The following is a 25581-nucleotide window of genomic DNA, read 5'->3' on the forward strand; positions in this document are numbered from 1 at the left end:
ATTGGGAAAGGATTCCAAGTTGCTCATAATTTTATACCATTAAATAATGCTGTAGTTAACACCTTGATTCACAAAATCCCAGTTTTGTAATATTGTAGTGTGCACATAGTATATCCAGTTATATAGCCAAACTATAGTGTTTATATTGTATATATAGTATGGATCCTAATTATGCAAAACTATAATGTACAGAAAGTAGTATAGTTTTGTTATACATATGTATATACATACACTGTAATTTATTCATATTGGAATTTTTCTTTTTTTAAAATTGATTTCAGAGAGAGGAAGGGAGATTGAAAGAACCATCAGTGATGAGAGGGAATCATTGATTAACTGCCTCCTGCACACTCCACACTGGGGATCGAGCCTGAAACCTTGTAATGCACGGGACAACACCCAACCAACTGAGCAACACCAGCCAGGGCTAGGATGTGATTTGTTGTTGTTGTTAATCCTCACTCAAATACATTTTTTCCATTGATTTTTAGAAATAGTGGAAGGGAGAGGGAGAGAAAGAGAGAAACATCATTGTGAGAGAGACACATCAATTGGTTATCTCCCGTACACGCCCCAACCAGGGCCAGGGATTGAGTCTGCAACCAAGATGCATGCCCTTGACTGGAATCGAACCCAGGACCCTTTAGTCTGCACGCCAGTGCTCTATCCACTGAGCCAAACCAGCTAGGGTAGGAGGTGATTTTTAAAAAATATATATATTTTTTTAAAAGATATTTTTATTGATTTTTTACAGAGAGAAAGGGAGAGAGATAGAGAGCTAGAAACATCGATGAGAGAGAAACATCGATCAGCTGCCTCCTGCACACCCCCCACTGGGGATGTGCCCACAACCCAGGTACACGCCCTTGACCGGAATCGAACCTGGGACCTCTCAGTCCGCAGGCCGATGCTCTATCCACTGAGCCAAACCGGTTTCGGCTAAAAAAATTATTTTTGATTGATTTTTTACAGAGAGGAAGGGAAAGGGATAAAGAGTTGGAACATCAATGAGAGAGAAACATCAATCAGCTGCCTCCTGCACACCCCCTACTGGGGATGTGCCGCAACCAAGGGTACATGCCCTTGACCGGAATCGAACCTGGGACCTTTCAGTTCGCAGGCTGACGCTCTATCCACTGAGCCAAACCGGTTAGGGCAGGAGGTGATTTTTAATGACTGCACTTATCTTTCATTTCAGTCTATTCTCTCCTGTTGACCACTGAGTTGCTCGTAATTGTATTGTCTTTTATGTGCTACAGTGAAACTCCTGCTCCGTAAGTCTTGGTGACTCATTATATTTCCCAGGGAGCAATCTGGACAGTTGGAACCATCAAGGTTGGGTGGGCTGTTGCTGCCCTCCACAAAGGGCTGTCATTCCACATTCCTGCCTCTAGGGGCGCGTCTTCCCACCTGGTGTTTGCCAAGGGTCATCCTTTCTTTTAACATTTTTAAAAATTTGGCCAGAATGGTATGTTGTTTTCACTAATTTGATTATTAGTGGAGCAGAACATTTTTTCATACCTCTGGCTGTTAGTATTTCATAACAGTTGCTTGTTCATGATACATTCATTTCTGTGCTGTAGGAAACTCCGGGACGTTCTACAACAGAGGCTAATAAAATTCTTCGTTGACCAGAGTAAAAAAGACGCTGAGACATATGCCAAGTTTTTTGAAGATTATGGCTTGTTCATGAGAGAGGGCATTGTGACCACTGCTGAACAGGAGGTCAAGGTAAGGGTCCAGGTTTCTGGGCCTTTCTCTCTGCTGCCTTGGGCTGTGGAGGAAGCTGGTGGAGGCCAGAAACCTGAGCTTCCTAGGACATGACACTGGCATATCCAGGCACCCCAGCTACTGCTGCCCGGGAGCCAGTGAATGCAGCTCAGGAGTGTCCTCACCTTTGTCCTGTGGGACTAGGCTTATCTCCCTCAGTCCTCTCACCTGAGGCCAGAAGGAAGTAGGTGTGTATTCAGGGGGCTCAGGAGATCACAAAGGCAGGGCCAGGGCCAGGTACTGGTTCACCAGGGCGGTGGAGGCAGGGACATTGTGTCGTCAGGGCATGTTCATCATGTGAGGGGTGGAACTTTAACATGGTGCTCCTGGGGCCTCAGTTCAATTCATCGTGCAGCATTACTTATATATGATATAATTCTTCAATAAACATATTTTGGCCTTTTTTTTTTTTTTACATCTTCACCTGAGGATATGTTTTTATTGATTTGAGAGAGAAAGGAAAGGAGAGGGAGAGAGAGAGAGAGAAACATCAATATGAGAGAGAAACATTGATCAGTTGCCTCCTGTACACGCCCCGACCAGGGTTTAAACCCGCAGCCTGGGCATGTGCCTGGATCAAACCCCACCACCTTTTGGTGTATGGGATGATGCTCCAACTGAGTCACACCAGCCAGGACTGGCCATTTTTAAACCATTTTTAATTTTTATTTTAAATTTCAGAGAGAGGAAGAGAAAGGGAGATAAAGATAAGAAACATCAATGATGAGAGAGAATCATCAATTGGCTGCCTCCTGCATGCCCCCTACTGGGAATCGAGCCTGCAGCCAGGCATGTACCTTGACTGGGAATCGAACTATGACCTCTGGCTCATGAGTCGATGCTCAATCACTGAGCCACACCAGCCAGACAGGGCTGGCAATTTTCAGTGTGATATAATTCACATAGTAAAATTCACCCTATTAAAGTGGATAATTTAGTTACACTTGGTACATTCACAAGGTTGTGTAAACATCCTGATATATCATTCCAGAACATTTTCTTTCCCAGTAAGCAGTCAGTCCCAGTGTCGAGGTTTCATCTTTTGCTCTAGAACAGTAGCAAGGATGGAGGGCTCCCAAGGGGGTTGTTCTTCATTCCCTAGGGGAGGGTGGGACTGGAGTGCCGCTGGGCAGTCTGAGGTTCCCACTCTGCTTCCTCCCTGAGCCCTCCTCACTCCTGCCTGGGCCTGGTTAACAGCAGCTGGGTGGTCACTGCATGCCAGTGGCTTTTCTGAGGGCTCGATAAATATTATCTCAGTGTATTCGTGTTTGTTAGTGGGGACCCTAATGTGTACATAAGCACAGGCTTAGCGTCTGAATTAGAGCATGACTCCCAGGTGGGTTTCCACATCCTTGTTTGACATCTTTTTTTCTGCTTTCTGTCCACCTTCCCTCTCCATCATGTCTTTTTCATCTGGGCCCGGCCCTCTGTGTGCCCTCCCTCGCTCTTCAATGTCCCCAGTACTTGTCTTTGCTGTGCTTGTCAGTGTGTCAGTGGTGTAGAGAAGGCAGAGTTTATGTCTCAGGTCACATCCAGGCTGATGGCATCAGGGATCCAGGCCCCCAGCTTGTTGCTGCTCCTCTGTCCTTACCAGGCAGCTCCCACCAGGAATCAAGACGTCTCCAGCAGTCACATTGCATTTCAGCCGACAGGAAGGAGAAGGACTAGTCACCTGGTTGGAGGAAGGCGGGGAGATGTGGACTTTATACCGATGTCCACATGCCCACTGTGACTGGGGACAAAGGGAGGACGTTGGGTCCAGGAGCAGTCTCTGCCATGGGGACGGTCTGGCCACTCCTGGGGTGCACACAGCTTGCCCAAAAGCCCCTCTCTTTGAGGCCCTGTGCCACCTGAGGTGGAAGGTGCTCTCTGAGGTTCCCTGAACCTTTGATGTGGGGACTACCAGACCTGACTAGAAGCCATCCCTGGGCCAGGCTTCTGTGGGAGCTGCCCCAGCTGCAGAACACAGGGGCCCACCAGCCGGGGGTGCAGCCAGCAGACTTCTCCCTTTAGCCAGAGGCTTCCCATGTCGGTGCCCAGGTGCTGGAGGCTTTCTGAGTGAGGATCTGGAATGAGCAGTGACCTGCCCTTTGTTTTCAGGAGGATATTGCAAAGCTGTTGCGGTATGAGTCCTCGGCGCTGCCCGCTGGGCAGCTGACCAGCCTCGTGGACTACGCCAGCCGCATGCAGGCCGGCACCCGCAACATCTACTACCTGTGCACCCCCAACCGGCACCTGGCTGAGCACTCACCCTACTATGAGGCCATGAAGCAGAAAAACATGGAGGTGGGTGAGCAACAGGGCAGGCTGCATCCCTACAGGCTGCGGGGCCAGATCAGGGACAAGGTGGAATCTGAGCACCCAAGGCAGCGGGGTGGGGAGTGTCTCTGCTTAGTGGGAAATGGCTGAATGTGCCCACGACCCGGGAAAGCCACACGTCCGGGGGCACAGAGGCCCAGGCTGAAGTCTGCCATCTAGTTTGTCCCTGTAGGAGGTGACACGGGGATTTCTCTGTAAGTAGAATCACTGTTTCTATTACTAAGACATAGCCAGAGCCTCCCTTCCCACCCTCTGGCAATCCGCCTCATCTCCAAAGGCCCAGGACGCCCCAGCAGCATCCCATGTGGCTGTTCCGGGACTGGGGGCCCAGCCTGCAGCCCTTACTCCCATGGCCCTCTCTCTGTCGTAGGCGGAGTCCTCGCCAAGCCTGATGGAGATGTTCTTGGGCCCTCACAGGTTCTCTTCTGCTATGAGCAGTTTGATGAGCTGACCTTGCTTCACCTTCGTGAATTTGACAAGAAGAAGCTGATCTCCGTGGAAACGGACATCGTTGTCGATCACTACAAGGAGGAGAAGTTTGAAGACAAATCTCCAGGTTGGTTCTACCTTTCTCTCTAGGCAGAGGTGGGTGGTGGCCTGGGGTGCAGGTGAGGCTGGGATGGCCCAGGGGCTGACACTCTGCTACAAAGCCTTCTATCCTGTAACGTGAGTTTCTAGGGATTTTCTGTTCTCATTTCTACCTGGGGTCATAAACCTGCACAGACAGCAGTTTGGGAACGCCTTAATGATTACAGAGAATGTTCCCGTTTAGCTCCCAGTTCTCTCCAGGGCCCCTTCCGAGTTGACGTCCTAAGAGAATCCAAAAATATCTTCTTTAAGCTATAATGAAACCACATGGGCCTTGGGGCAACCGAAATGTCCTTCTGAGGTTCCATTTTATCCGCTGGATTTTATTTTATTTTAAAACATATTTTATTGATTTTTTACAGAGAGGAAGGGAGAGGGATGAGAGAGAAACATCGATCAGCTGCCTCTTGCACACCCCCCGACTGGGGATGTGCCCACAACCAAGGTATATGCCCTTGACCGGAATCGAACCTGGGACCTTTCAGTCCGCAGGCCGATGCTCTATCCACTGAGCCAAACCAGTCAGGGCATTATCCGCTGGATTTTAGATGAAAACATCTCTGGTGGCTTCTTTGTGCCGACGACCAGGGTGGGGTGGGGCAGTTGGACACTTGGCGTTGGAATGTCAACATTTCAGGCCCCCATGGGAATGAGATGGGAATTACGGAGAACGGCCTCTGAGCTCACTCACGTCTCTCCTCAAGCTGATGACCGCCTGTCAGAAAAGGAGATGGAGGACCTGATGGCCTGGATGAGAAATGCGCTGGGGTCGCGTGTCACCAACGTGAAGGTGAGGTCTTCTGGAGACGCCACCACTCGGCTCCCATGGCTCCAGTGACCACACAACTGGCAGCCTGCCGGCTCTGAGTTGCTGGCCTGGTGGGAGTTCTCCCAATGGCGACTGAAGCTGTGATATGTGGGAGAGACCAAGTGTGTCACTGCCGCTTCTGCGTTTGAGCTTACATGTGTGCAGCCACGTGTGTCCAGGGATGTTGTTGGGGCAGGACAGGCAAGCTCAGCTGACTTGTTTCCTCCACTTTATAGCGCAGGTGGGAACTAGAAAGTAGTGTAAGGTGAACAGCCAATGGCCTGGTGGGCAAGTAGAAGCCGAGAAGAGGGGTTCCCAGCTGGCCACCCCAAAGCTAGCCTGGTCCAGGCCCCAAAGGAACTGTGGTAGCGTAGGACGCAAGGGGTTCCAGTCCAGCCCTTAGGGAGCTTACAGTCCAGCAGGGGTTCTGACTTCAGAGCCAGAACCAGGTCCAGCTCAGAGTTGCAAGAGAAAGCCAGCCACCAGAGAACAGGTACCCAGTGCAGGTCACTGGCTCAGGAATAGTCCAGGAGTCTCCCCAAGGGACAGGTGGGTGTGCAGGTGGGGATGGCCAGGAGCAGAGGGTGGGCGCAGGGCTCTGGGAGGTAGCACAGGACTTTGCGGGGGAGGGATGGGCACAGATCGAAAGAGGAGGGGCTCTTGGTAGGGAGCATCGAGAAGCAAGGCATGCAGCTGGGATTTCTCTGTGTAACACATTCACTGTGTCCACTCTTCACTATAGGGACTCATTTAAGCTCAGATAACTCTGAGGCAGGTAGAATTACCCCCATCCTGTGAAGGGCAGGAGGCAAAGTACATCCCCAGGTCCTATAGTGAGGACGCCATGGAGCTGGATGTGAGTTAGAGCTCAGGTTCTTCTCAGTACCGTGCTGCCAGGAGGGGTGTGCTGTGGGCCCAGCAGGCTTAGAGTCTCCAGTGTGAGTCAGGAGGCCAGAGGCCTATGGGGTGGACGAAGGGGAAGGCCTGGTCAGGGAGAGGGGCTTGTGACCGCTTGTTGGGAAAAGATGTATTTGATGAAGTCAGGCCAGAGGGCCACAGAAAGGGTGTGGGTGAGTGAGGTCTGCAGGAAGGAGGCTCCAGCGTTCTGGAAGGACGGGATTGAGGGAAGGAACTGCAGACAGACTGGGGGAGAGGCTGGGCCTGGGGAAATGGAACAGCCAGGCGTAGGTGATCTTAGTTGCTATAGGACTTGGCAGTGGCCCTGTGGAGGGGAGAGGGGCAGAGGACACCAAGCGAGATGGACGTTAGGCAGTAATTGACACATTAGGTAACGACTTTGGGGGATAGAGGGAGCCCCCAAGTGGGATGCTGTTAGGGACGTGGTACGGGGCTGCAGTTCAGGCTCCCTTCTCCTTAGTGGATGGTTGGGAGGCCTGAGGGTTCATCCCTGGAGACCTGTGTTCTGCCTGGTCATCTGGGGAAGCTTCACCCCTGGCCAAAACTGCCAGCCCAGGGTCCCCCTCATCCCTGGCCCTGGCCCTGCTTACAGGTGACGCTTCGACTGGACACGCACCCCGCGATGATCACGGTGCTGGAGATGGGGGCGGCCCGACACTTCCTGCGCATGCAGCAGCTGGCCAAGACCCAGGAGGAGCGCGCACAGCTCCTGCAGCCCACCCTGGAGGTCAACCCCCGGTAAGGCTGCCGGCTCCCTGGGCCCTCGGTGCCCAGGAACAGCAAGCTTGTATCTGACCTGCCAGCTACTCCTTTAAAATGGTTTTTATTCATAACACATAGGAAAAATGCATAAAGCTTATACATACAGTACCTGTGTAATTAAACTATTCAATTTAACTTTAAACTATACCCATGTAAAGTAAAAAAGCAACAGCCTTGCTGGCCCTCGGGTGCCGTTAGAATCCTGTCCTCTGAGGTAACCATAGTCCTGACTTTTGTGATAACTGCTTTGCTTTATGGTCTCTCTGTGCATCCTTAACAGACTGTTCTGCCTGTTGATGTGAAGTCTTACTTTCTTCACTCAGTGTGTGAGAGACCTCTGTCCCTGTGGAGGGAAGCTTATGGTTTGTTTTCATAGCTGAGTAATGTTCATGGGTTGAATCTGCCCCAGCACAATTATGTATTCTCTTTTGACCAATATTCGGGTAGTTTCTGTTGGGGGCTGTTGGGAACAGTTGTTCTGAACATTCTTGTCCCTGTCTGACACACGTGTGCATGCGTGAGTTTCTCCGAGTTGTGCATCCAGGTGTGAAACTGCCATATGCTTAGCTAGGCTGGGTCATGCCCAGCTGCTTCCAGCATGCTGGTGCCAGCTCCCCCCAGCAGAGCGTGAGAACCCACAGGTCTCTACTTTTACTTAAGGCCTTGTCCTTGGCTTTCTCGTGACCTGAAAAAGAATAAGACTTTATTCATTAATAGGGTCCCTCGGCCTGGCCTGCGCCCTCTCGCAATCCGGGACTCCTTGGGGGATGTCGGAGGCCCCGTGCATGAATCGCCCAATCTCCGCAGGCCAGGCCGAGGGACCCCACCCGTGCACAGCACCGGGCTTCTAGTATGTATATAAGATCTTTGGTTAATCTCTCTCCACCCTCTCCCCTTCCCCATCCCCCTTGAGATTCATCAGTCTGTTCCATGTTTCCATGCCATGCGTTGAGCATCTGCCCCCTGGTGGTCAGTGCATGTCATAGCTACCAGTTGAACGGTCACTTAGCGTATTAGCCTTTTTTAATATATAGATCCTGCTGGGTTCTTTTTTAAAATTTGATTTGTAATTATACTACATACTTTATCAGTTGCAAACTCTCTATTCCCACTCTATCTTTTCACCTGCATTAAGATGTCTTTTGATAAGTTCTTAATCAAATTCATAAACTTTGGTTAGGTGCTTTTTTGGTTCTTAAGAAATCTATCACCAAAATCATGAACTTATTTTGTCCCCCACCCCAGCCATCCAAATTGCCTTCTGCATCATAGACTATCAGGTGTCTGTACACGTGTCTGGTCTGTTCGTCTGTCTTTAGCGGCACTGCACTGTCGTAATTACTCAGCTTTCCCCGAGCCTTCGCAGCCAGTGAGTGAGTGCTTACTCCTTTATTTCCCTTCAAGGCTGCCTTGGCTACTCTAGGTCCTCCTGTGCACATACATCCATTTCAAGAACTAGTATCTTTATGGTCAATTCTTTCCATCCATGTACACAATATATATTTACTAGGTCTTAATGTCTTTTGGTAACTTATGTTTTCTGTAGAGTTCCTACACATTTTTTGTAGTTACTCTTTGATGTGTCACATTTATTGAATATTTTGAAATTTCATTTTCTAACTGTTGAAAACAGGTTTTTTTAAAATTGATTTTATATACAACAATAATCTTCAATGAAATTACATAGTTCACCAAAAATGTTAAATAAATTTAAACAAAATCCATAGGGAAGTTTCCCTCCTACCTTTGCCCCCAATGCAGCCACATTACATTTCGCATTTATCTTTTCAAAGATCCTGTGTGTGTGTGCAGATTCATCTGTGGCTTCCACTGTTGTACAAGTAGTAACTTGCTATACAGGGGTCCCTACCTTGCTTTTTCTTCTTTTTAAAAAAAAAATGTTTTTATTGGTTTTAGAGAGAGAAACATCAATCGGTTGCCTCCTATATGCACCCTGACCCAGAACTGAACCTGGTACACGGGATGATGCTCAACCAACTGAGCCACTTGCTTTTTAAAAAGTGTTTCTGACCCAGCTGGTTCGGCTCGGGATAGAGCGTCGACCTGCGGACTGAAGGGTCCTGGGTTCAATTCTGGTCAAGGGCACATGCCCGGGTGGCGGGCTCGATCCCCAGTAGGGGGCAGCCGATCAATGATTCTCTCTCATCACTGATGTTTCTCTCTCTCCCTCTCCCTTCCTGTCTGAAATCAATTAAAAAATATATATATTTTAAAAAGTGATTCTGATTTTAAATAGTACTGTGAGGAAAAAGTGTTAAGTCTCAGAGCACCATCCATGTTTAATTTTTATAGATTCCAATTGTCCTCTATAGAAGTTAGACAAATTTATGTTTCTCCAATGCCTTCAGTTTTAGCAAACTTCTCAATTTTTACCATTCTCATAGTGAAAAATTATGATTTTAATATACGTTTCTAATGAGTAAGGTCAGAGGTCAGACATTATATTTATGCTATTTTTTTCCTGTGCAGAATTTTTTTTTTGTTGTGTTTTTTTAAAAAATATTTTGATTTCAGAGAGAAAGGGACAGAGAGATAGAAACATCAATGATGAGAATCATTGATTGGCTGCCTCCTGCACACCCCCTACTGGGGATCGAGCCTGCAACCTGGGCATGTGCCCTTGACTGGAACTGAACCTGGGACCCTTCCGTCCACAGGCCGACGCTTTATCCACTGAGCCAACCCAGCTAGGGCAAGAATTGCAGTTTTTATATTGTCAGAGTTATATCATTTTATTTTTAACTTCTGGGTTTGTATTCTGCTTGGAAGGCTTTTCCTTCGGAGATTAGAAAACGTTTTTTCCGTTTTCTTCGAATATTTTACATTTAACATTTGATCCTCCTGGAATTTGGTCTAAAGAATCATCAGGTGGGAATCCAACTTCATTGGTTGGCTGGCCAGCTGCCCTGTCTTTTCCCCTCTTGTGAAACACTGCCTTTAATCGGGTACAAATAAAATCCCCGTGTGTGCCTCTTTATACATTGCTGACATTTTTTGCATTTAGTTGTTGCCTTTTCGTTTTCCAGAATTAAACTATTTACTGGCATCTGGGACTTCCTCCTCCAGCTCTCCTGGCTCTTTTCTTCCATATTTACTTTTATGAATTCTGTATTAGATTAAGGTATAAAATTAAACTCTTAGTATAAAACAATATGTGTGTGTGTATTAATCTAGGAAAAATTTTCATCTTTAATTATGGTCTCCAAGCACTGATATATGTCTTTTTATATGTTAAATTCTTTCCTTCAGTGTTTAAGTTTGTATTAGTTTTAGTACTTATTGCATTTTCTAATATCAAAACTCAAGTGTTTCTTTGGGTATATAACCAATCTCATTATCTGTCAGTGATTATTTACATCTTCCTAAATTTTTGTATGCCTTATTTTTTTTACACTGGACTGTCCTATTACACTTTTTTGAATGTTCTAGTAACTCCAACGTCTCAGAAGTTAGAGGCCCTTGTGCTGGGGGCACAGCCCTGAGCTCACTTCTGGGGGTTTCTGTTGCAGGCACATACTGATCAAGAAGCTCAGCCAGCTGAGAGAGAGTGAGCCTGACCTGGCCCAGCTGCTTGTCGATCAGGTGAGTCTCCTGGAGACTGGCTGAGAGCGTGAGAACAGAGGGCTGCACCTTCCTTTGAGGTTGGACAGCTGTTGCCTCTAACACCCTGTTTTAAGAAGGAACAGCTCTCTCCACATTAAAATGTCCCTGAGTTGGAGCTAGGACAGGGCCCCCATCCCATTAACAAGGTCACCACCCTGCCTTTCAGATCTATGAGAACGCCATGATCGCAGCAGGGCTGGTCGATGACCCCCGGCCCATGGTGGGACGCTTGAACAACCTGCTCGTCAAGGCCCTGGAGCGACACTGACATCTGGGCCCTGTTGGCCAGGGTGCAGCACAGCAGCTGTGAGAGCCCCACGTCTTCCCTGCGCTGTCAGGGCTCCAGGGAAGGTGACAATGGACTGTGCGCCTCTGTCATGGGAGGAGGAGGAGCCGGGAAGGAACGATTGGATGCCACCAATGAGAACACCCCCTTTAGAGCTTTATTTACTTAAATTAAAAGATATTTCTTCACCTAAATGCTGGACTCTGTGTGCATACTAACAGGGTAAGTTACTCTGGTGCCACAACCCCATGCTTAGGATGGATGCAGGTACAGTGAGAAAAAGCCTACTTTCCATCCCCCCTCAAGCTGGGATAGTGGTCAGGGGGACAGTAGGGAGGGGAGAGAGGGGGCGCTGGCCCTGTGCTCCGGGAACTCGCACTCGTTTCCTAAACTCCATCCCCAGAACCTGAAGGCGACAACAGGATCAGCCGTCGTCGTCAGTTCTTCGTGCAGGTCCCCAGGAGCAGCCACAGACAAGCAAGAGAAGCTAGAAGTGTCCAGCTGGGGCCCCGGGCCTGCTCTTGTCAGGCTCTCTTGAGCGTCACCTCCACCGGGTAGTGGTCACTGATGGCTTGGGCCTGTGGAGAAAGATGCAGTGAGCAGGGGTGCCCGTGTGGCAGTCCTCCCTGAGAGCCAGGTGTGCACCCAGATACTGCACTGCCACATCGGCCAGGGAGGAGGCTCCCAGGCTGTGGACAAATCAATGAAAAAAGCAGCGATTGCTACAAGTCCCGTGGGTCCAGCTCTCACTCCACCCCTGCGTCCTAGGCCCCCAAGAGCTACAGGCTGTAAAGAATGGTCACATACAGTCTGGTTGCTCAGTCCATATGCAGCTTGGAAGTCAAAGGTGCCAGCTGAGTCGGGAACAATGGCATTTTGGAGGAGAGTTCCGGCGACCACGATCCTACAGTGCCAGACACAAAAAAGCCCCCTTCAGCCCACCGTCCAGCTCTGTGCACTTAAACCTCAGATCCCCTCACTGGCCCCTGGATAGCGCTGCTGAGGGAAGGCAGGACCAGCCCAGACTCAGGTCTGGGTGTGCCCAAACTGGCACCGCTGGCCGACCTGTCTACCTGAGACTGCCCAGAGAAGACTGGCATCGTGTTACCCTACATGGGCTTTTCCTAAAGTGAAGGAATGCTGCTTTTTATTCCACTTCATAAGTGAATGTCTCCTCAAAGGTCTTGGAAACCTTTTCTGAAACTGGGCTGAGATGGAAAGCGAGGCTGCTTGTGTGAGTGCCCCTTCCCTACCTGGGCCTGCAGAAACCACGGGGGCGCAGATCCTGCTCACCTGTCGTAGGCGCAGTGCGTGGACGTAACCGTCGTGTCAGCGGTGTCAGGAATCAGCCACTGGAAGGTGGGGATTGTGCGCAGGCGGATGGATGACCAATGCGAAGGGGTCACGTAGCTGCAGCCAGCGTTGAAGTCGCCCATCAACATAATGTCCTACCAGGAGACACCAGCTGATGGGCCCAGGGACAGAACCGGGCCCTTAAGAGCTCAATCCAATGTGTGGGGCCTCACCTCCATGCCCCACTTCTGCCGGACGTCCAGGTAGACTTCATATAGAGAGTCGATTTCAGCCACTGCATCCAGTGGGGCCGCATGCAGGGGGACGATGGCAAACTCCTTGACCTCTGTGGAGAGGATGGTTGTGCTACGCAAGGAGGCGGGGAGCGGAGTTGGGAGGCAGTCCTGGTCCGAGGGTGCACTGGCCTGGCTGTCATGTGTTTAGGGCTGGGATGGGGGACACATGAAACAGTCCCGGGAGAGAAGTAGTCGGAGGGAGGATGGACGTTTCCCTAAGTAACTTAAACATAAGACCAAAGCACTAGGAATGAGGACGGCACCAAGCTCCCCAAAGAGGTGCGTGGTGGGGGCATGATGTGCTGTGGCTCTTCAAGGCGGGTAGGGGGGCCAGGCAGGGCAGAGGAGCCTCTGTGGCGGCAGCACTCACGGGTGAATGGGGAGGAGAACCTGACAACAGCTGGCTCTCGGCTGAAGGTATCATTTCCACAGGGCTCGCAGCCGTCGTCATACTGGTAGCTGTCCAGCACCGACACCTGGTCCGGCCTGCGGAAGGCCAGGCCAGAGGGTGCTTAACCTGGGGCTGGGGCACAGCTTTGCCAAACCGACCTGTTGCTGCAGGCAGGGGGCCTGGTCTAAGGTGGGACATCACAGATCCACCAGCCCAGAGCTCCTTTTGCCCAGATGGTGAGGCCCAACTCGGTCCCTGCTCTGTGGCCTCCAGTTCTTGCCCCCACACCTGGAGGAGAGGCCCATGGGCTTTCTAGACATCCGCCACCCCCACTTCTGCCAGCGACCTTAGAGGAGGCAGCCTCATCTCTCGGCACCTGGGTTTTACCTGAACACAAAGAGGTAGCGCTCCTTATAGCTGCTGCGACCCAGTGGCTCGCTGGCTATGTAGTGATAGGTGTTGGGGTCATCCCTAGATTGAGGAAACAAATGTACCTCTCAGGGACATCCTGCCACCGACAGCAGGGCTCCTGCCCACGTCAGTGTCCCTGCGGCCGAAGTGGCATCATGCCCTGCAGGGATGATTACTGTCCCGGGTGCTTCCCGGTGCCCTGCCCCCTCACGCACTGATTGAGTCTGTCCAGCAGCTTCCCCACGGCCGTCAGGTGGCTGTCTCTGACCTCCTGGACCACAGCAATGTCATAGCGACTCAGGATCTAGGGACAGGGCCACAGTGGTGCTGAGACTAGGCCCTGCCCACTCCGAGTCCCCGCAGGAGCCAAGCTGCTATTCCCAGGCTGCTGTCACATCCGTTGGCCTGATGACGTCAGCCATGGTAGTGATAAGGGCCCTATCCCCACAGCTGACTGGGCTGAGAGCAGAGGCCTAACAGTCTGATTGCCTTCAGGACTGACCGCTGGCCTGGACCTACCTGCACGATGTAGTTGGAGAGGGTGGCATTGGACATCTTGGTCTCCCCGAAAGTCTGGATGTTGAAAGCTGCTATTCTCAGGGGCAGGACCACATGCAGCACAGCGGTCAGGGTGAGCAGCACCCCCATCAGCCTGGGACCCTTCATTCTGGAGGAGGAGGGACATTGGCATGTGGGTCTGGATTAGAGGAGACGGTGCCCCATCTTCCCTCCATCCAGCCACGCGGAGCTGGTGGAGCCCAAGGCTGAGTAACTGACTTCATGGGCAGTACTGAGCAGCCAGATGCGCCTCAGCCCTCGCCAGCATGCAGAGCCAGGCACCAGCGCCAAGGAGAGGACCTGGGTCTTCTCACCCTCCACCCACCAGAAGACAGGCCCATAAGGGTCACCAGCCTGAGGACGCACTCGGGCTAGTGGTGGGACACTGGCTCACTGCCCTCCCTGCTCCAGGCACCCGCCTGGCCAGGGTTCTTCCCCGCTTGGCCAGTCACGCAGAGGGACCCCACCAGGCCTCTGGGCTTAGTGCCTACCCGCCAACGGCCACAAGTCACACAGCTCTTGAGGCACTAGACACACTCACCCGAAATGCAACTTCTACCAAAGGTGGTGGGAATTCTGCCAAGAACCAGGAATGGATGTTCTTTGGTATCAATTTTCTCCTTTTGTTCCTTTAAGAAAATAAAAACAATTTACAAAGGGAAGTATATTAAGAAACACAGCTGAGAGGCCCACGCAGAGCTGCTACAGCTCTGAATCCCCACAGGGAATGCCCGTCGCGCCTGGGATTTTAAAGGTTTAGGCGGCTGTGACCTTTCCCGGGGCATCACCTGACTGGTGCAGAACAGTGGCGCTGCCTGTGTGGCTTTCCCACGCAGGTGAGTGGTTGGCATGTGTTTATTTTAACAGGCACCGGTTCTTGGTGCTGTAAAAAGAGCACCTGATGGTATTTGTACTTAGTTTTACAAAATCTAATAATTGGGCCAAAGGCTAGTGTGTCCTTCACACATGCTTCTCTCCCAGGGATGGGGAACAGGTGTGCTCTGGAGGGCGGGGTCCTGGCTGCACTCCAGTGTGCAGACTTGAGATGACCTTGGAGCCAGCGGTCAAAGCCAGACGTCCCGCATTGCATGTTGCAAAAAGAGCTCCTGGTGGCTCTCGGGCCCTGGAGCACATAGGCCTCTTACCCATCCCGGCCCCGCTTCATCCATTAGCTCTGAGGGCTGCAGGCAGCTTGGCTAAAAGCTGGGCTCTATGGCAAGCATGTCACACTCCTTCGGCGCATGTTTGACACGCTTGCTCTATGGGGTACATGTGTGATGCAGCCTTGGGAGCTTCAAGGCTTGAGTGCCAGGAAGGGGCGGGGACTGTGGGGCCCACCTCGGTTGCCAGCGAGGCAGTAGTGCACCTTGAGGAAGAGAGCCCGTGTTCCAGGCGCAGGTGTCTCGAGTCACAAAGACACTGGTAGGCAGTATCTGTGAGGGTTCACCACAGGCCTTGGGTCCAGTCGTTCCTAGAATCCTTGACTTTCCCATTTGTAGTCACAAACTTGGTGGCTTATAAATAAAACTTATTCTCTAACAGTTTTAGAGGACAGAGTCCAAAATCCATCTCGCTGAACTGAAATCCAGGTGTTCCAGGGCCGCACGCTCTGTGGGAGGGTCCTTTCTGCCTCTTCAGCTTCTGGGACGCCTGGTGTCCTGGCTGTGGCCACAGCTCCAACCTCTGCCTCCATCTTCGTACCGCCCCTTCTCATAAAGATACGGGTGACTGAATTTAAGGTCCTCCCAGATCATCCAGGACCATCTCCCCATCTCAAGATCCTTAATCACATCTGCAAAGTCCTGTTTTGCCATGTGAGCTTCAGCTTCCAGGTTTCAGGTTCACAGGTTCCAGGAATCGGGACATGGATACCTTTTGGGGTGCCATGTGGGGAGGGGAGGGTCCCTCCCTGGGATGGAAGGGTCTTGCTGCTCTTTTGCCATGGTGGGTGTAGGGCTGCACGGGGCTAGAGTTTGGGAGCAAGGGGGGCTTGAGAGCAGCAGTCGATAGGGACCAAGGCCTAAGTCACAACAGTGCCACAGATCAGGCCAGCTGGTCACGAAGCAGGGGACACAGCGGGGATTGAGAAGAGTTCATTCGGTAAATTAGCGTCTCAAGACCAGACCCTCTGAAGTAATGAAAGCATGCTGATGGACGGCCCTGGCTGTCAGCAGGAATGCCAGTCAGCTCATGTGTCCCTTGATACGGTGCCTCTAGATGAAATCAGGTGGCCTGGTCCTCAAGCTTCCAGGAGCCCCACTGCAGTCTTTTGCGAAGGTTTGATTGCTGAAGTCTCCTGTTCTCAATCCCTGAGGCTGGGACAGCTTTCTTTTTCCTCTTTTTTCAATCGTCACCCAAGGACATGCTTATTGACTTTAGAGAGCGGGGAAGGGAACGACAGAGAGAGAAGCATCAATGTGAGAGAGAACCAACTGGTTGCCTTCCGCATGTGCCCTGACCAGGGCTCAAACCCGCAACCTTTTGGTATATGGGACAACGCTCTAACCAGCTGAGCCACACCTGTCAGGGCTGGGATAGCTTTAAGCATCTCAAAATCCACATGTCAACCAAGCAAGACATCGGCCTACATCACTTTCTTCCCCGAGTTTCTTTCCTGGACACACTTGCCAGACTCTTTGAAGGGAGAGTGTGAGCAAAACTAAATGGGGCCCCTGGTCCAGCATTTGGCCAGACACAGAACACGCCACAGGTGGTATGGCTGTGGTTCACACTAGGGGTAACCGGCCCCTGCAGTTCTCAGCACATGGGACACAGGCACCTGTCTGTCGGCTCCCCTGTCCTCTGAACCAAATGCTACCCCTTCTGCTGTGGGGAGCTCCCAGCTACAGACCTGCCCCCTCCCCAACACACAGAAGAAAGGCCCCACTGGTACGAAGGGCCCAGCTCTGTTGCCATGCCGGCTGCCCTCCTAGAGTTGGGCCTGCCTGAGAGGCAGCACAGCCTGGGGAAGAGCCCGGCCCAGGGGAGTCAGGGATTTGGGGCCTGGAACAGGCTCATCCAATGCACCTTCAACTACTTTGAGCCTCAATAATCTTCATGTGTAAAAAGGGATAAAACCACCGCTTTCCTCTTAGGATTATCTTAAGGATCAATGGCTATAACACTGCTCCACAGAAGAATCATTTCACGTCTCCTCAAAAATCCGTCCATCCCTAAGAACACACCCTCTCAGTCTCTCCATCACTTACCTTTCCCTCGTGGATCTCTCTTCTGCTTCCACCCGTCAGCTGTCGCTGTCTAACAAGCAGCCCCGAAGTTCAATGGGTGCAACAACATGCCATTCTCCCTCACTCCTAGGCCACAGGTCAGCTGGGAGGGCCCTGGGCCACTTCTGGGTCCAGGCTAACGGGGCTGCAGCTACCCAGGGCGTGCTCATCTAACAGAAGAGTCCCATGGGGGAGAGAAACACACGATGCTTCAGCTTGGAATCTGCACACTGTCATTTCTTCCCACATTTTCTTGGTCTTAACCAGCAACAGGGCCAAGCCCAACACCGATGGCAGGAGTCAGGGGTACACTCCACCTGTACCGGGCCCCACACTGGAAATGCAGAGGGGTGCCAGGGAAGGAAAGTTACATCAGCAGGGCAATGGGCACTGACAACAGAGCACTTTCTCTGACCAGGGTGAGCTGTTTTTACATTAACCCTGAGAGTCTGCCCCTCTTTTGGTTAAACAGGCTCCAGTACAGGCAGGGGAAACAGCATATCACAATGAGTTGGAGCCAGTCTTGAGCTCTGATGTGGCTGAAATTAAAGGATAAAGAAAAACATCCTCTAAGCACTGAGGCTGGGAACAAATGGAAAGGAAACCCGACATGTGACCCATCCCTGAGAGCTGTGGGGGCCAAGGTGATGAGCCGCACACCAATGTGTGGTGCAGGGAAGAGGGACATCCACAGATCCAGAGGGAAAGGGTGGGGCACAGAGCTCTGGTTCCCAAAAGTGGCCAAGGTACCACAGGATACGTTTTACTTTTGAGAGGGACAGTGACTCCCAACACTTGGACACCTCATGGTTTCAACATATCTTGCTACATCCCTTTCCCTGATTTCATCTTGCTGCAAAACTAGGTTTCTGGCAGTTACTGAAAAAGCAAATACTGTGTGAAATCAGTGTAGAACAGGAAAAAGGGTGACATATTCAAATCGATATGATACTAAGATTCAAGAAAAACCTGACAGGCACACACATCCCCTTTGTAAGTAGTAGTGGTTACTTACAAAATGAAATGAAGAATTTTTTTTCTTTAAATTGATGTGTATTACTTTTCCAAATGTCTACTGTCAATAGCTAGGACATAATTACTATGTTGTGTGGACTTATCTAATAAATAAAACTTAGGTATTTCTTTGGGCCTAAGGTCCCTTAAAATACTGAACCTTAAGTAGAGGTGCTCTGAACTAAGAATTTTTGGATTTTAACATACATAAGGGGTGTGCCTGCATTACTAAATCATATATCTTACTATACTGATATACCTTCTTTTATGGCCTTCATTATTTACAACACACTATATATCTTGTCACAAAGAAATTTTCAAGTCTACAAACTGCTATTGAGATGAATAATTTCAAGTCTACAAGTTTTAATAGATTACACATCTCAATTATATTTATGCATGCGAGTTCGTACTGATGTAAAAAACTCACCGGTCACCAACGGAGCCAATTTGTTATTCTGCTAACTGGCAAACAAAGTCCAAGAATGTACATGGCAGAACTGAGACAAATTTCTCTCTATGGAGGAGTCCTACAGCTTAACAATGAGGGAGGATGCTAGAATTTCAGACTCCACAATTGGCAGCCCTTCATGTAGGCTCCGATTATCATTGGCTACAACCAGCCTCCAGGTCAGAGAAAACAGCACGTAGGAAGAAACTTGCCAAGGCCATCTTGAATCTGATCAAACTCTAGGGGCAGAAGTTCATGGTCACCAGCATTTTGAGTCCACAGCACAATCCATCCTGTGGGAAACTACAGAACCAAGGGTGGTTTCACCAACACATTTTAAGGGGAGAAAAAAGAGTGAGAAGAAGAGAGGAGGAACTAACAGATTTAAAAGAAACTTGAAATATATCACTAAATGCAACGTGTCATCCTCGTCAGGATCCTATAAAACAATTTATTTGACCATTTAGAAAAACCTGTTGCTTAACAAATCATTTAAGATGTAATCAGGGAGTCCTAACCGGTTTGGCTCAGTGGATAGAGCGTCGGCCTGCAGACTGAAAGATCCCAGGTTCGATTCCGGTCAAGGGCATGTACCTTGGTTGCGGGCACATCCCCAGTAGGAGGTGTGCAGGAGGCAACTGATCGATGTTTCTCTCTCATCAATGTTTCTAACTCTCTATCCCTCTCCCTTCCTCCCTGTAAAAAATCAATAAAATATATATTTTAAAAAAAGATGTAATCAGGGAAATTAAAACACTGATTGGTAAGCAATGAAATTATTAGATTGTTGGGTTTGGTAATGTCACTCTGGTTATGCTTTCAATGATCCTTAGACTTCAAAGTCACACTGAAATATTTAAGGATAAAATGATACAATGTCTGGGATTTGCTTCAAAATGTTGGCCCTAAAGTTGGGTAGTGAGTACATGAAGGTTTTTTATACTAGTCTCTACTTTTGAATATGTTGAAATTTTTAATTAAAAAAATTTTTAGGAATCAAAAATTTTACAAACCACGCAACTGAATACAATGTATCATTAAAAATAACAAAAAGTTAATGTCAAAAATGAAATCACTCAAAATGCTTTAAATATCCAGTTTTGCAAGTTAGAAAGAGTCTCTGGTCACTGTGAGGCGCAGGGATGGGCTTAGGAGGAGGGAAGGCGAGCAGGTTGGCTTGTGGTAAGGAAAGGAACAAGGGCGGGCAGAGCAGAAGGGATGGTGAGGTGGGGAGAACTGTAGCTTTAGGACAGGGATTGGTGGCAAAACGGAGTGGAGGATAAGAAAGATTTCAAACTGTCAGGCATTGTGGATAGATGGATGGATTAGATAGATAATGATCAGCTGTCAAGTCCTGAGGGTCAGTTTTCCCACCTGCTCAGGAAATACTCCGGACTCGCTCCTAATTCTAGCTGCAGCTGGGACAACTCCCCACATGTTCGTGAACTTTCCGCAGCAGAACCAGACTTCAGCCTGAGTCCCTGGCTGCGCTCTCACTATGGCCCAGCCTCCATCCAGATGCTCAGATGCCCAAATCTGTGTCCCCGCGCTCCCTCAGCCCTGTCCCAAATGCATCCCGAGTCTGCACTCCTCCGGTTCTGCAGCCACCACACCGGTCCTTCCCTGAACACACGCACCCGCACATCTTGTGAATGTGCAATCACATCATGTTACTCCCCTGCTCAAAAACTGCCATCTGTCCTCATTGTCCTTCAGATGAAAGACGTGCTTCCCAAGACCTGAGTGATTCTAGCTCACGGCCTCCACTCTGCCTGGAGGGCGAGGGCCAGGGCCACTATGTCATTCCCATTCAGCTCAAATGTCACTTGTTCAGGGAGGCTGTTCTCCCCATCCACATGCTCCCAGTGTCATTTTTCATGACCCTTATCACTTCTTTTCTTTGTTTCAATGTGTTTGCTCTTACTTGTTTATACTAATTTAAGGTCTCAACTCAGCACACTGAGCACAAACATACAGTGGGGCCTTGACTTACGAGTTTAATTCGTTCCGAGACCGAGCTCGTTAAGGAGCTCGTTAAATTACTCTGTCAACTCAAAGCAAAAAATCGGCGGAGAGACAGCTGGTATCTCAAAAAACTCGTTAGTCGGGACACTCGTAAGTCAAGGCCCCACTGTACTGGACTAGATAGAACACAAGCCCCACAGAGCAGAGACCTGTCCACCTTCTCCATGAAACTGCCCCATGCCTAACACAGTGCCTACAGTGCAGGCAAAGCTGGAGGCAGTGGGGTTATGCACTTGCCTCCTGCTCCCCACCTTCCCGGGGAACCCTCCTGACTACAGAGAGAGAACTTCCCTTCCTTGTGGACCCACCTCAGGGAACCCAGCACAGCCTCCCGTCCTGAGCACGAGGGACACTGCGAGGCATCCTAGTGGCTTCTGGGCTCCCGGTTTGAACTGACCAGAAGCTCCCAGGAGCTGATGGCTATCGTGGCCCCACAAGCATGCCCCCCCCCCCCCCCCGGTCAGACTCCACCCAGGATCACTCCTTTCCCCTCCCCTCAGAAGGCATGTTTGCTAACCCCACAGACAGCATTTTAGAGGGCAAAGGGGCTTCTATCCCTTACTACAGATAAAGGGCTGACCTGTTTGCTGTGACATTGCTTTAATCCATGTCAATCAACCTGTTCGGGTCAGCAGTCATCTCTCAACTCAGCACACTGGCCTTGGTCCAGCCACAAGTCACCAGCCCTCGTTATAAAGAAACATTAACCCAGGATGGAAAATTTCTCAGAACAGACGTCTGCACTGCTACCACCAAAACAGCTTCACAGTCACGCTCAGCAGCAGCCCGCTTCCTCACCCGCCAGGCCTGTGCCCCGGCGTCAGGGGAACAGGCGGCACTCGGGTCCCATGGGACATGAGGCCTGAACAACGTAGGCGCCCCCTTTGCACGTCACAGACAAGCCTCTACTGGCTCCCCGACCACCCCGCCCCTCAGCGCTACTTTTCGGTGCTCCACATCCAGGAGGCGCAAAGGCATTTTCTCAGGTTACGTCGGAGAAGTCAGTGCACCTTCAGCTTTAGTCCATGAGCACAAACGTGCTCGTGTTCCTGATAATCTCAAGGCTCTCAGAGATTTCCATTCGCCACAGAACTCTACTGACTGGACTCCCAATGTGCCAGTAATGTTTCCCACAAGGTTGCTGTGGAAAACGTTCTCCAAGTTTCCAGGTGCCCCTCCCCCACCCCGTCTCTCCCACACACAAAAAGCCCTCTCACAGCACCCCCTTTCCACCCAGGGCTGAAGTCCTACAGAGGGGAAAAGCAGGACCTGAAGGGCCAGGACAAGGAAGCTCATCAGGTAGTGCCAGCTGGTTGCACTGGCATTTGCTATTTATTACTTACGAATATTTACTGTTCACCTGTCTTCCAGTTCACTGAGCCCCTCTTCAGCTGCCTCTAACTCCTATTAAATCCACCTACTGAATTGTAATTTTTTTTGGTGTATAAACTGATTTTTATTTTACTATATGCAAAAGGTGTTCTCAAAAGAATCTACAATTAAATGACAGTGATGTTTCATTTATTTCATGATTACAACAGTCCCCCTTTTGGGGGTGAGGTCAAACACTCTTTTTCTTTTTATGTCCATATTTTAAACCAAAATCCTATACAAGCTCTAAACCAGAGTTAAATTAAAATCCTGGAAGATCCAGTCCCCGGCTTCAACCATTCTCTCCTGGCACTCTATGCAGTTCTTTATTGGCATTTGAAGATATCGTACTTGCCATCAATCCTTTGAGATAACTACTGAGACTGACTCCTTTCATGGTGATTATGGGGTCTTGCGTCAAAACAGTTTTTTCTGGGTCCTGAGGGTGTAGTTTATATGTAAGTCTTCTACTGAAAGCATATTTATAAATGATATGTTACTGGATTTACGTTCCATTGTTTTACAGGATCAACTACAGAATGTTCTTTCACGTATTTTGTGTTTTGGTTCTCACTGCACCAATAAGAGATTCACAATGAAAGGCAGTCCCCACTCTGTGCTGAGAAGTCTGTGGCTCTGCAACTTTCCAGAAGGATCTATATGTCTGTCCAACACACCAACTCCAACCATGCTTGGATTCACAGGGTTTGGGTATTTCTGCATTGCAGCTGTTGTAACAGTTTCCCATGGCTGGTCCAAGATGTGCTCCGAAGTCCAGATCTTCATGGTGCCAGTGGCCTGTGCAGTGTCTGGGTGGTGCAAAGAGGCAAAGAAGCCACTCCTATTTTTTTTTTAATATATTTTATTGATTTTTTACAGAGAGGAAGGGAGAGGGATAGAGAGTTAGAAACATCGACGAGAGAGAAACATCGATCAGCTGCCTCCTGCACACTCCCCATTGGGGATGTGCCCGCAACCAATGTACATGCCCTTGACCGGAATCGAACCTGGGACCCTTGAGTCCGCAGGCCGACGCTCTATTCGCTGAGCCAAACCGGTCAGGGCCCTATTTTTTTTTTAATGTAAGCACTTTATTCATTCAACCAACACGATGAGCTTTGGTATCCTTATCTGCAAAATGGAGATGTCTACCTTCACGGAGTTACTATGAAAATTTCATTATTAACAGACATTCAATAAATGACAACCCCCTAAAGCACTAGATTGCACCCTGGAGGCATTAAGAACACAAATAGCAAGGCCCACGGACAGACAATGGGGGGGTGAGGGCCTGAGGCGGGGGCAGGCTGGAGGGGGTCAGTGGGGGGGGGGGGATATGTAACACTTTCAACAATAAAGAATTTTTTAAAAAAATAAATACAAATAGCTCCCTGCTCTCAAGAAGCTAACACTGACATGTTTTACAAAAAGCTACAAGTTTACTAACAACCATATTCTAACATGTATCAAAGTTTCAAGCAGGTCATTTTGAACCTCAAATAAGAAATCACAATATTAAGTAAAAATTGAGAAGAGTAGTGGTGGTGATTTATGGGGTTTCAGTAAAAAATGAAAATGCAGAAAATGTTTACTTTGGTAGATCTGTGTTGATGCCATATTTTCTTTGAAAAGCTTCAACTGTTCCTCCTTTGTGTCTATCTTCTAAAATGCCCTGTTGGCAATTATAGTACAAATCACAGGTTCTTACAAACACATCCTGACAGGTGATCACATGTGTTCTTGGCATCAAAGGTACCTTCACAGCCCTGGCCAGTGTGGCTCAGCTGCTTGGTCCAGTGAACCAAAGGGTTTCGGGTTTGATCCCTGGTAGGAGCATGTACGGGAGACAACTGATGGATGTTTCTCTCACATGGATGTTTCTCTCTCTCTCGCCCCCGCCCCCCCTCTAATTCCCTCTACCTCCTTCTTTTTCTAAAATCAATAAAAACATATCCTCAGGTGAGAAGTTAAAAAAAAGATGTCTTCATAGACCACATGAACTGTTCCCCTAGTTTCAGGTGTGTTCCCCATTCTGATTAGACAAATAGGTCCATATTTCCCAAATATGTCATACATCTCTTCAGCTATGATTTTGTAAGACAAATTCCTTATATACAAAATCGGATTTACTTCAGGTGGAAGTTGAATGAATGTTCACCCTGTGGACTGCCTGCACTGCCATCTCAGCAGGCTGATGAGGTCACTGCAGCAAACGCGGGAATTCTCCTTACTCCTCCGGGCTCACTCAGCTTTGAGAGCAACACAGCATCTGTCACTGCACCTTTGCTTTAGAATTTTAATGTTTTATGATGAATCCAGTTCTCTGTAAACTCTTCGTTTTCGTTATTTACTTTATTGTGCTAATCAGTTATTTTGAAGTCCATGTCTGACTGCTCCAATATCTTCATCTCTGGTGGGCCTATCACTGCCTGTGCCCCCAGTCCTGCTTCTCAGTTGCCTAGTAACCTGACTGCCAGGCACTGTGTATGTCAGAATGGTGGAGAGTCAGGATGATGTCTCCCTCCTGGATGGGCAACAGAGGGACAGGCTGCCATAGTCCAATCGGGGGCTCAGCTGAAACAGCTTGTCTGCAGTCCTTATGAAGTCCAATCTTCCTGTGGCTTGCCCCCACTCCCAGAGTGCCACCCCCAAAGTCCCCGCTGAGAGTCTGGCATATTTCTTAGGGTCATTATCTCGGACACGTCCTGAACAATTCCCAGCACCATGAAACTGCCGAAAATCCTGCTCTGCGTGTCAGCACTCTGCTTCTCTTACCTGAGCAATATCACCAGCAAATGCCTTGAGAGAAAACTGCTGCTGCCAACTTCACTTCTCTGGCCTCCTTCCTCGCAGGAATCTTGGCGCTCAGCTCCTGACTCCTCAGCAGGCCCACACTCCCAGCTTGGGCTTCCCAGCCCTGCAAGCTTGTGTGGAGCTCCTCCAGCTCCTCTGCCTCTTGGCAGCCACCTTACCCAGCCCGAGGGGGAAAGCCAGTGCAGGAAGTGGGCTTACCTCCTTGAGCTCCCCTCTGAGTCGTGCTGCTGGAGTGACTCTGCAGACCTTCAAGCTGCCTTCTGAGTTACGGCCAGCTCTCTGAGTCCTCAGCAGGCAGTGGTCTACTGCAAGCTGCTCCACGCCAGAAAGTCTGTTTTCATTACCTGGAATGAATCGCTAAACTGGAGAGTTGGAAGGGATGTGGGCTGATAACTAGGCAAGCTGGTCCAACTAGCATTGGCCACGTGGACATCTCCGAGCTACCAATGTCCCATACAGAGGCATGTGGCCAATGAGGAAGCCAGATGGGGCACAGCCCATCCCCCTCTGCCCAACCGAGAACCTCCAGGATTGAAGGCCTCCGTATGCTCATCTAAGCCCTACGCTATCTGCCCTCATTAGCCCAGCCCTAACAGTGCCACAGCACGGCAATCCTACACGTCAGAAGCTCAGCCCACACTCCTCCGGGAACAGA

The 25581-nt window shown here is 49.7% G+C and overlaps 2 protein-coding genes, 2 long non-coding RNA genes and 1 pseudogene across 6 annotated transcripts in view; 1 reads left to right on the forward strand and 4 right to left on the reverse strand.

The window, feature by feature from the left end:
- The window catches only part of TRAP1 (TNF receptor associated protein 1), a 67078-nt gene extending 55809 nt beyond the window's left edge, over positions 1-11269 (forward strand). For all 3 annotated transcript variants that reach the window (XM_036309783.1, XM_036309785.1, XM_036309782.1), the window contains 7 exons: positions 1584-1731; positions 3871-4056; positions 4507-4645; positions 5382-5467; positions 6996-7141; positions 10696-10768; positions 10956-11269. In XM_036309783.1, coding sequence (XP_036165676.1) covers positions 1584-1731; positions 3871-4056; positions 4507-4645; positions 5382-5467; positions 6996-7141; positions 10696-10768; positions 10956-11057 — 880 coding nt within the window. In that variant the 3' untranslated portion in view covers positions 11058-11269. The remainder of the gene's footprint in view (positions 1-1583; positions 1732-3870; positions 4057-4506; positions 4646-5381; positions 5468-6995; positions 7142-10695; positions 10769-10955) is intronic.
- On the reverse strand, positions 11208-14679 carry DNASE1 (deoxyribonuclease 1). Its single transcript, XM_036309786.1, has 9 exons — positions 14566-14679; positions 13986-14133; positions 13682-13770; positions 13443-13526; positions 13035-13150; positions 12602-12714; positions 12369-12523; positions 11883-11979; positions 11208-11653 (listed from the first exon to the last, which is right to left on the reverse strand). Exons 2-9 carry the CDS (start codon positions 14130-14132, stop codon positions 11600-11602), a joined length of 855 nt encoding a protein of 284 aa, XP_036165679.1. The 5' UTR covers position 14133; positions 14566-14679; the 3' UTR covers positions 11208-11599.
- Positions 14680-15361: 682 nt separating this feature from the next.
- On the reverse strand, positions 15362-17838 carry LOC118656440. Its single transcript, XR_004967610.1, has 2 exons — positions 17234-17838; positions 15362-16397 (listed from the first exon to the last, which is right to left on the reverse strand). It is a non-coding gene; the product is annotated as an uncharacterized LOC118656440 (long non-coding RNA).
- Positions 17839-22334: 4496 nt separating this feature from the next.
- On the reverse strand, positions 22335-22984 carry LOC118656675 (annotated as a pseudogene).
- Positions 22985-24040: 1056 nt separating this feature from the next.
- Positions 24041-25581, reverse strand: part of LOC118656834 — a 34394-nt gene continuing 32853 nt past the window's right edge. Inside the window, exon 3 of the long non-coding RNA XR_004967706.1 lies at positions 24041-25270. This is a non-coding gene — a long non-coding RNA (uncharacterized LOC118656834). The remainder of the gene's footprint in view (positions 25271-25581) is intronic.

Source organism: Myotis myotis, unplaced genomic scaffold (assembly GCF_014108235.1).
Source record: "Myotis myotis isolate mMyoMyo1 unplaced genomic scaffold, mMyoMyo1.p scaffold_m19_p_5, whole genome shotgun sequence".
Lineage (NCBI taxonomy): Eukaryota > Metazoa > Chordata > Mammalia > Chiroptera > Vespertilionidae > Myotis > Myotis myotis.